Genomic DNA, 9,820 nt, shown 5'->3' with positions numbered 1-9,820 from the left:
TTACACCTGGCAATGTGTTTTCTGTGATTGGATAGCATTTAACCACATGCATTTTACACCTAGTAGGTAAAGCATCTGCCCTCATCAACAACTAGCCTACGTTATGGAAACATTAGGTCACTTTTTTTTTTTTTTTATCTGCACCGCTTTTTTTCCGTAGCCTTTTCACTTGGGCTACAGGACATTTCTATTGCACAGTAAAGAAAAACATTTCTACGAGTACACCTACGCTCACTTCGTCTGAACTGATGCGCGTTCCCGTCGGGGGCAGTCGTTTTTCGGCAAGCAGTGTCTTTTCGGCACTACACCGGTAACAAATCCTTGCTTGTTTCTTGCGCGAGAGGACTGTAATAAGTGACACACACACACCGGATGTTGTCAGCATCAATTGAACACCACGAAGAAGAAGAGGCAACAGTAGAAGAAGAGTTGAACAGAAAAGACGTTTGTTGACATCAAACTATGTGGTAAGAAATCTTTGTTTTCATTATTTCTGTAGAATTTGTAATATAATATATATGTTTGGTTTTTGTAGCAGCTTTTAAATACAATAAATGACTTTAGTCGCGTGTGTGATGTCCGTTGTTGTGAAAGTACCCGCCGTTTCATGCTAGCTCTGTACACTGATGGTAGCGTTTTAGGAGTTTGGAACAGTTTACGATATTATCACGTATTTCGATTAAAAACAAAACAAATCGATTGTGTTGAATACTCGCTATCGGAACAATCGTATACCACGTGAGTGACGTGAAAAGCTGTCCAGTTCGTTAAAAATGCAGTCTTAGTGATTTATTTTGTTGTGCCACAAGGGGGAGCCTGCGTTTTTCCCTGTCATTCTAGGACCGTTTGATTCTTGTTTTTTTCACTTTAAATTTTTTTTTTCTTAGAAATATACGTATCTTAGTAACATCACATTTTGTAATATTTTTAAGTTAAACCGTTATTTAGATGTTTTTGTAACACTGCATTTTTGGCAATATATGTATGTTTTCTTGTAATATTTGTAGAATGTATACGTCTGTTTCCTCTGTATTAGGTTACGAAATTAGCACTGCAACCAACGATTATTTTCACAGTCAATTACCTTAATCGTTTGGTCTGTAAAAGTGAGTAAATGTTGATCACTGTTTCCCAAACCTGGAATTGATGATGTTCTCAAATGTCTTGTTTTGTCCACAACCCAAAATTATTACCTTTTAATGGATCCAGAAAATATTTACATTTAAGATGCTTATAAATCCACAAGCTTGTTTTGATGATAATAAAAACTGACGGTTGAAGGTTGAGTATGGACAGAACTGATAGCTCTGTCTGTTCATACATTTATATCTTTATAGAAACAGTTTTAAAACGTATGTTTTCTGCTTCATTTGCATTCACTGTTTTGTTTTTATGATGTGTTATTATGAACTTAAGCTGATTCTGTGTGTCACGTCTATATGTGAACAGGTAGAGTGAGTTGTGTTGCTTCTCACGATGGCGTCTCAGAGAGTTCTCCCTCAGAGCAAAGAGACTCTGCTACAGAACTACAACAAGAGATTGAAGGATGACATCAAGTCCATCCTGGACAACTTCACAGAAATTATTAAAACAGCAAAGGTACACTTTCTGTGCATTTTGATGGAAATTATCCATTAACAAACATCTTGAGCCTGTACATTCTTCATTCATTGTCCTTCACAAGTGATCAATGTATTCTTCTACTCTGTTTCCTTCGTCCAGATAGAAGATGAGACACAGGTGGCTCGAGCAACTCAAGCCGAGCAGGACCATCTTGAAATGCATGTCAGAGCGGCCAACATTGTAAGAATCAGCAGAGCAAAACTGTTTTAATTTCTACATATTACATACAACATATTATCTACAGCTGTGAGCAGGATTTTGACACAAACTGAAAATACAGCAGAAGAAATATGTAGTTTGGATAAACTAGAGGTTTCTTATAATTTGAACGTGTGAGGCTTTTCCTGTAATGACCTAAATGTAAAAAACCTTAATATGAATATAATTAAAGCCATTGTCATTGCACAGGTACAACAAAGTGGTTGAAGCCTCTTCTAAAGGTGCACAACGAGTTATTTGCATGGTAAACAGAATTAAGTACCATAAAATAAAGGGAACGGAAAATGCAGAATATCTAATATGGAACATGTAAAATGTAGAAATTGTAACAGTAAACAAACACATGTTTGAAAAATTAGATGTGATAATACTGCAGAAACAAGTTCCCAGTATGATGTTTAATGTGTATGTCTGTGGTGAGTGAGATACTGTCTGTGTAACCTAATCTTTCGTCTCTCTGTGAAGAGCTGGAAAAAGATTTTGACTTGAAACAAACCCAGTAATGATGTTCTCAAATGTCTAGTTTTGTCTACAAACCAAAATGATTCTGTTTTAAGAATTTCTTTGTTATATGGAGCAAAGAAGCCAGAAAATATTCCCATTATTAAGCCAAAAAAACGGAGAACTTGTTGTCGCTTAATCGTCGCAACCCTCAACAGAAAAGATAAGATAAATGATTTCCTCCCTCTGTGTCATTGTATCAGGTCCGTGCCGGCGAGTCACTGATGAAGCTGGTGTCGGATCTAAAGCAGTTCCTGATTCTGAACGACTTTCCCTCCGTAAACGACGCCATCAGCCTCCAGAATCAGCATCTGCGCTCGCTGCAGGACGAGTGCGACAAGAAGCTCACGTCGCTCCGGGACGAGATCGCCGTCGACCTGTATGAGCTAGAGGAAGAATATTACTCCTCCAGGTACAAGTAGGCTTATACTTCCCATCCCACCACCCACTCTTCTGTCCCATGACCTGCACCATGAACTATATCTCACCTCATACCATTCACCGCTGAGGCCGAGAAAAGGGTGTAGTTCCATCATCTTCTGTGTCGGGGTTTATCGTCATCGACTCATATCATCGCCGAGATTCACTAAGTGACTTTACATTGTTAATGATTATCAAGTGCCTTGACTGTTTGACTAATTACGACAAACGTCATAGAGCAGTGCAAAGTTCAAAGGACTGAAAATCAAATCTTGAACTTAAACTGCTCTGTTTTTTTTATATTTGGACATTCTGAAGGTTTACATGAATAGAAAAATAGCACTGTGGTGATTTTAGTGCTGTGTTCATGTGTAAACAGGGACCAGACTTTATTGTTTCCTGGTCTGAGAGACTTTTTAATTGATAGTTTAGGTTTTTTTGAAGTGTCATTGTATGACTTTGTCAGAAACAGCAAATTACTGTGAACTTGTCTGTAACCTGGACATTCCCTGTCGTTGATGACATGGCTGCCTGCAGAGACAGAGGGTCAAAAAAAACTTTTAGACACATTACAAAAGGCCCACGTAATATCTAAAATATACTCCTGCTTAAGTCTCTGACATGTTAAGAATATGTTTGCCACTTTTTCTCATCAAAATCAGCCCTTTCTTCTAGAAAACGGAAGTTGTAAATGGCTCACTCTGCTGCACCAATGTCCATACAGAAAATCAGTGTTTTTAGCCTGAGGAGAAACAGGAGCTGGTCTACTGCTGCCTCCTGTGGTAACTTTGTGACACTAGTAAATCCAAACAAAGGATTTTTAAACACTGAATGCACAAAATAAGACATCTGAACTTAGCTGATGAAGACAGCAGTTCATAAACAACTCTTTTCTGCTGTGATGTAAAATGGCTGATTTTCTCAGTGGACTTTGGTGCTGAGGAGAGAGCAGTGTACAGACTTAAGTTTCCAGCTGAGAAGTGCTGTTTAACTGTGAGATTAAGTGTCAAACATTCTCAAGACATTGTAGAATTAAACAGGTGTATATTAGCTGAGCCTTTTGTTCAGTGACTAAAATTAGCTCCCAATTCAGCCATTATCATTGACTGATGTTGACCAGGAAGTGACGGTACCTCATACAAGTACACTTCAAAAAAACCTAAATTATCCCTTTAACAAAGAATGTTTTTTTCATTCATTTGAGTTGTTTTAGACTAAAATAACAAATAGCTTAGTTTAGAGAGTAAGCTCACCTTTTACACATGAAACCAACTCAAACTAAATTATAGATTTTATAAAATTATAATTACTTAATTAAAGATTATTTAAAAGATATATTTAAATCATCACATGCTACATTTTAAGGATTTTAAGGACTGTTTTGATAGATGTGTGTTATAGACGCAGTGAGACTTCTGTAAAAGCGACAAGACTTTTTGACTGATTTGACTGATTCCGTGCGGAGAACATGGAAAGCTGTAACCATGGAAGCACGTATCACTCTCTCACACACACACACACACGCTGTGGTTGAACGTGTGTACCAGACCAAATTATTAAGAAATAAACCAGAGACTAAACACTGTAATAGTTTGTCTTGTTTTCTTTGAGAAAGAAAGTGCTCAGTAATTTTCTCTTGGGTGTCGGCATTTCTTCACTGCATCACTCGCTTTGCTTTCTCCTCCACCAAAAACTAATCTAATCCCACACTTTTTTTTCATGTGATTTTTCAACCTGGGTCTTTGTTTATGTGATTTTTCAACCTGGGTCTTTGTTTATAAATGTATTGTTGTAGTCTGACATCACTAAAGCACTTATGTCACTCAGTTATCTCTCTGAATTCTTACAGAGACTTGAGTTGTTGCAGGAAGATGAAGGAAGTAAATGTGAAAGAAGAGAGAGGGGTGAAACTCCTTAGGTGTACGGCTGCGGCCAACGATTAATCAATTACTAAATGAACTCATTTATAATCGATAAATGGTTCAAATGTTTGACTTAAATGTGAATATCTTCTAAATTCTTTGCTCCATATAACAAAGAAATCAGTTTGTGAAGAGAATGTCACTTGAGATCATAGTTTTGAGGTTTGAAAAACACCGGCCAACATTTGTTTGGACCAAACGATAACTCAGTTAATCAAAAACATTATCAACAAATTCATCTATTATGAAAACAATCCTGAGCTGGAGCGCTGATTGTTTTCATACCTGAGTTGATCTGTCGAGTATTAGATTTCGATGATCTTGTTTTGTCCACAAAGGTTGAAAAATCCCAGAATAAACCTTTTTTTTTTTTTTAAATCAACAGGTGACCAGTCACACCTTCACATAGCTCCATTTTCATTTAAAACAGCAGTTTTTATGTGTTAATCATTTCCTGTGGCTTCTGCCTAACTTTCTCATGCTTCTGTTGTACGTGTGTCTTCATGAGCTTCCTGTCTGTGGATGGATGTGCTTATTCTGACCTGCTGCTCTTCTTCTCTGCTCCTCCCTCTGTCTCTGTCTCTTTGTCTCTTTGCTGCGCTGCCTCTTTGCCTTCCCCTGGTTTCTGCTCCACAAAGCTACAGTCAGTGGGAGAGCACTGATCTGCCACTGTGTGAGGTCTACAGGCAACGGGACGGTTGGGCCTCCCCTGGCAGCAGCTGCAGCTCCGCTCAGGGGGACAGGGAGGACGTGGACGGGCCGTCCTCACAGGAGACGAACCCCCAGCTCCACCTCAACGGACACGGGACGCCCTCGATAGAGAAACAATGAGGAGGAGGAGGAGAGTGGACGCTGCATGGACAAACTTGAGCAGGTTAACAACTGTTTCCTGTCATGGATCACAAATTTCGATAATAACTTGTTTATTGTTCTTCATTTGCATCAACGGGTTGCAAAATAAAGAATCTGAGGCTGCAACAATTAATCAACTATTTTTGATAATCTATTAATAATTAATAGATAAAACAAGTTCTCAGATTTTTTTAGCTTCTTAAATGTTGAATATTTTCTGATTCTATTTGCTCCATGTAACAAAGAAATTGAATAATTGTAGTTTCTAGAGCAAATAAAACATCCGTCCATCTTCTACCGCTTTATCCTCCACACGAGGGTCGCGGGTTGAGGTAATTTCAAGGATGATCAAACATTTTGTGACATTTTATGGACCAAACATAAACTAGTAGTCCAGAAAATAAACAACAGATTAATCAATTATAAAAAGTTATTGTGAAGTTAGTCCTGAAATAAACTTTACTGAATGGTTTGTATCTAACATTCCCATCAGTTCAAATAGGTTTAAAATAATCATGATGAATAGCAGGGCTCAACAATTTATCATTTTCAAAATCAAAAATCGCAATTTGCTAACACAATTAGGAAATTGCACAGGTTGCAGTTTTATCATATTTTTCGATTGATCAATGCCAATTTCTAAAATGTTACAAAACTATTGAAAAATTAACTGGTTGGCAAAGACCAGAATGAATTAAGTTAATTTAACCTATAATAAGGAATTTGCCCATTTCAGTATTTTGATGGTTAACAGGGAACTTTGACTTAAATCATATCACACAAAAGGTTTCTCCCTTAAATCATATAGAATTAAAACATGTTTGGTGTACCTTTTCAGTGTTACAATACACACTTTATTTTTATATTCTTATATAGCTCTGTGTAACATTTTTTTGTTTGTAATGTTTCATTTCTGTTATGTTTTTTTGTTTCGTTTTTACTCCAAGCACTGACTAACTTAAAACACTGAAATATTGGTTTTTCATAATTTTTAATCAAATCTTGTTTCTGAAAGCAACACTACAGGAGGAAAACAACATTCAACAATTCAGAGCTGGGATTAAACTCAATCTGACCAATGTCCGCACTGTATTTTCTGACATTTTTTGGTGTTCTGTGATTTCTTCAGTATCAACTAAGAATGTGAGTGGCCACAGATGTATTTACAATATTTACATCACCGTCATCACTGTGTCAGTTTTGGGAAAAGCCATCTACCAAAAAAATGATAATTTGTCTGAATTGCTTTAAAAATGTACATGTAAAAAAAAACATGCAGCTTCTCAGTATCTTCGATTCATCTTCTTGAATTTCTCGTAGTGGTAGTCGTCTGTGGCTTTTTCGTTGTTGGGGCGTTTGCGGTAGTTGGGCGGGGAAGGTGCTGTTGGTTTAAAAAAAATAATTAAGTAATTAATGACAATTCAGACATTTCTGTGTTCAACAATTTGAAAATAGAAAAATCCACACCAGAGACTGTAAATAAAAAGGGACATATTCTTTTGGTGTAAAAAGGTTGCAAAAATAACTCCTTTTGAATGGAAGTCTATGAGAAAATGGAAGCTTCTACAGTAAACGTTTTCCTGATTTGTTAATATAACATGATGTTGATTTGTAAATTATATTCCCATTTAAAGCAAACCCAGGGTGGACCAGTGTGACTGACAGCTGCTATTGTTCAATATGTGTCCTTCAATATGTCCCATGACGCTGGCAAATCACAAATCTCTTCAAATGGGAGACGGTTTTGAAACCTGGAGGACAACGTCCCTTTTCTATATGCAGTCACGATCCAGATAGAATAGAATAGACTACGACACAGTGTGCGCAAGTTAAACATGAATTGGTGGCGCCTCTTACCTTCTGGTCCTGGTTTCTCTGTGTCTCCTACACGCAGTGGTCTCGCCTTGGGCTCTTCTCTGTGTCTGTGATGCCTCTGTGGTGCATTCACGTCCTCACGATAGACTGCAGGGAGTACACACATTTAGCTCAGCTTTTCACCACGCATTGCCTCATTATAGTGTTTACAGATGGACAAACTCACAGCGGTTGTGTTGGACGTAGTTGACGGCGATGTTGGTCGGCACAAACGATGTGCCGTTGTCTTTTTTCTTGTTCCTTTGTTCTGCCAGAAGCTTGGCTTTTGCCTCCTCTGTGAAGATGATGTTCTTGATCTTTGCACTTAAGACAGATATCACAAAAACAGAGTTTAATACTTACTGCAGTGATTATTTTCCTGCTTTCATCTACAGGATCATTCAGAGGAATCTTTTATACTCACTCTATGCCAAGGTCCACTTCAGGGATTCCGCTCAGCATCTGATTGGACAACATCTCCTCTGTTTTCTTAGCAGAGTTGACTCTGATGTTCTCGGGCAGCTCATACAGATGATCCTCTGCGTTCTTCACTTTAACTTTCTGTTCCTCTGCCTCCACCAAGCCCTTCCTCTTTTTCAGCTCTGTCTCGATATATTTCATCCTGCGAGATTACGCCAGTAAATGTTAATGCACTTTGTAAGTTTCTATAATTACTATGTTAGTATTTATTTTGATACAACCAGTGTTAAATATGACTCTTGTCAAACGTATTATTATTATTATTATTATTGATAATAATAATAACAATACTGATAATAATAATAAACTCTCATTTAATTAAGAAAAGTGTCACTGAGACTTCAAATCTTAGACAAGAGATTCCAGGCAACAACACACTCTGGAGATAACAAAAAAATGTGTTTAATAAAAGCCAAAAGCTCTGGGAAATTTGTTTTATTTTGTGGGATCAACAGGGCAGTGTGGATCAGTTCAAACATCTGCAGTTATTCAGAGTTAATTCAAAAGCATGTGAGACCAGTTCAATAAGATTCAGCAAATGATTCCAAACAGATGGAGCAGAGGAGGAATAACTTTCTCAGTAGAGCTGAAGAAACTGGTCCTTGTTTTGCAACAACCCTTGAGTCCACACATTTTGAATACCACAGAGGGTGTGTATGTGTCTGCATGTTTGTGTCACAGGTTAAAGAGTGGTACTACGTACATGTCGGCATCCTCGTCTCTTCTGTTGGTCTCAGCAGAGAAAGAGGTTCCCAGGTTGAGGTCCGTCTCTTCCTCTGTCCTGTATGTGGAGTGGAAATCATGGGTCAAACCACAGCGCTAAACTATCTATTAAAAAACACACATGACGACACTGAAATCAAGATGGTTTAAAGCAGTCACAGATTTACTCACATGTCCCTGTTTCTGTCTTTGACCTTCTTCATGTCTATAACACCTCCAGTCTTCAGTTTAAATGGGTCATTCTGTGAGAAACGTTTACATTATTAGTATTTAACAAAACAAGAGGAAGAAAGCATTACTGTCACCGTATTATGTACCAGTTGAACAGCACCTGAACACATTACCATGCATTTCTTATCCAAACAATGTCATTGTCAAGAGATAATAAACTGACATATTGCGCAATAGGGGCGGGTCAAAGTAATACGATAATCGATTCGACAGGGTAAATATCGATATCTTAATTTACAAATAAAGGTGCTCTAAAATAAACAGTTGGTTATTCAGGTTTATAGTAATAAAAAAAATCCTTTTGGGGGGAAGGGGGGGGGTTCAGCTTCTGGTTTATTTGCTCAATCATGCTTAATTACACACACACACACACAATCTGGTAAAACACTATATTGTGAAAACAATTCAATTGTACAACTTACATCAATTTCAGCGTCTGGTGGCAGTGTATCTCCAACTAAAAGGGCAGTCACACTAAACAAAAATGAAAACTGAATTTAACCTCACATGCCTCGGTAAACATGGGAACACGTTCGTAACAAAGCAGAACGCAACAAAAATTACGTTAAATTGTACCTGACTCCTTTCTGTCGTCTTCGCAAAGTCTGAAGCTCTTTAGCCTCTTCTACTTTTGATCTAGACGGCAAAAGAAATATATATTAAAAGATACAGTTATGTGTCTATCTATCTACAACACAAACACAGTAAGAAACGTTTGGTTATCGTTTTTAACTTTGACGCACGTAGCTGTTAGCCACGTTAGCATAATAATCTATGTTTTTTGTTGACGTTGTTTGACTTTACCTGACTTCTTCAGTTATCTCGTCTTCTTCCTCATCTGACGACTCTCTTCTCCTCCTGAAGTTTTTACCACACGACATTTTTTATTACAGTTTTATGTTATTTCTTAGCTGATGCCTGGAAAATGTAGCAGCGTATGCGAATAGAAGGTAAGTAAGGGAGGAAGACAAGGACGTGCGCACAAAATAGTACGT

The 9,820-nt window shown here is 37.6% G+C and overlaps 2 protein-coding genes across 5 annotated transcripts; one reads left to right on the top strand and one right to left on the bottom strand.

Annotated features, from left to right (window-relative positions):
* The first annotated feature begins 357 nt into the window (after nt 1–357).
* On the top strand, nt 358–7,917 carry med22 (mediator complex subunit 22). Of its 4 annotated transcripts, XM_058636057.1 has the most exons (6): nt 358–467; nt 1,450–1,599; nt 1,723–1,803; nt 2,547–2,755; nt 5,324–5,559; nt 7,787–7,917. In XM_058636057.1, exons 2-5 carry the CDS (start codon nt 1,477–1,479, stop codon nt 5,514–5,516), a joined length of 606 nt encoding a protein of 201 aa, XP_058492040.1. In that variant the 5' UTR covers nt 358–467; nt 1,450–1,476; the 3' UTR covers nt 5,517–5,559; nt 7,787–7,917. The 4 variants fall into 4 exon arrangements, with proteins under 4 accessions (XP_058492040.1, XP_058492039.1, XP_058492042.1 ...); XM_058636056.1 differs by lacking the exon at nt 7,787–7,917 and having other exon boundaries at nt 5,324–6,620; XM_058636059.1 differs by lacking the exons at nt 5,324–5,559; nt 7,787–7,917 and adding an exon at nt 5,071–5,305.
* c8h9orf78 (chromosome 8 C9orf78 homolog) lies at nt 6,512–9,810 on the bottom strand. The gene is made up of 9 exons (XM_058636053.1): nt 9,630–9,810; nt 9,402–9,461; nt 9,248–9,299; nt 8,766–8,836; nt 8,575–8,652; nt 7,816–8,013; nt 7,579–7,715; nt 7,395–7,499; nt 6,512–6,918 (listed from the first exon to the last, which is right to left on the bottom strand). The coding sequence occupies exons 1-9, from the start codon at nt 9,704–9,706 to the stop codon at nt 6,821–6,823; spliced, it is 876 nt and encodes a 291-aa protein (XP_058492036.1). The 5' UTR covers nt 9,707–9,810; the 3' UTR covers nt 6,512–6,820.
* Nucleotides 9,811–9,820: the final 10 nt, after the last annotated feature.

This window comes from Solea solea, chromosome 8 (assembly GCF_958295425.1).
Source record: "Solea solea chromosome 8, fSolSol10.1, whole genome shotgun sequence".
Lineage (NCBI taxonomy): Eukaryota > Metazoa > Chordata > Actinopteri > Pleuronectiformes > Soleidae > Solea > Solea solea.
Note: the sequence above shows the minus strand (reverse complement) of the source record. Positions and strands in the feature narration are given on the sequence as shown.

Bases quoted from the DNA above. Each gene is read 5' to 3' on its own strand.
- med22 (XM_058636057.1), top strand. From the start codon at position 1,477: ATGGCGTCTCAGAGAGTTCTCCCTCAGAGCAAAGAGACTCTGCTACAG. The intron at 1,600-1,722 runs GTACACTTTCTG...TCCTTCGTCCAG, and splicing joins AAATTATTAAAACAGCAAAG to ATAGAAGATGAGACACAGGT. The intron at 1,804-2,546 runs GTAAGAATCAGC...TCATTGTATCAG, and splicing joins ATGTCAGAGCGGCCAACATT to GTCCGTGCCGGCGAGTCACT.
- c8h9orf78 (XM_058636053.1), bottom strand. From the start codon at position 9,706: ATGTCGTGTGGTAAAAACTTCAGGAGGAGAAGAGAGTCGTCAGATGAG. The intron at 9,300-9,401 runs GTACAATTTAAC...ATTTTTGTTTAG, and splicing joins AGACGACAGAAAGGAGTCAG to TGTGACTGCCCTTTTAGTTG. The intron at 8,014-8,574 runs GTACGTAGTACC...GTAATCTCGCAG, and splicing joins AGAGACGAGGATGCCGACAT to GATGAAATATATCGAGACAG.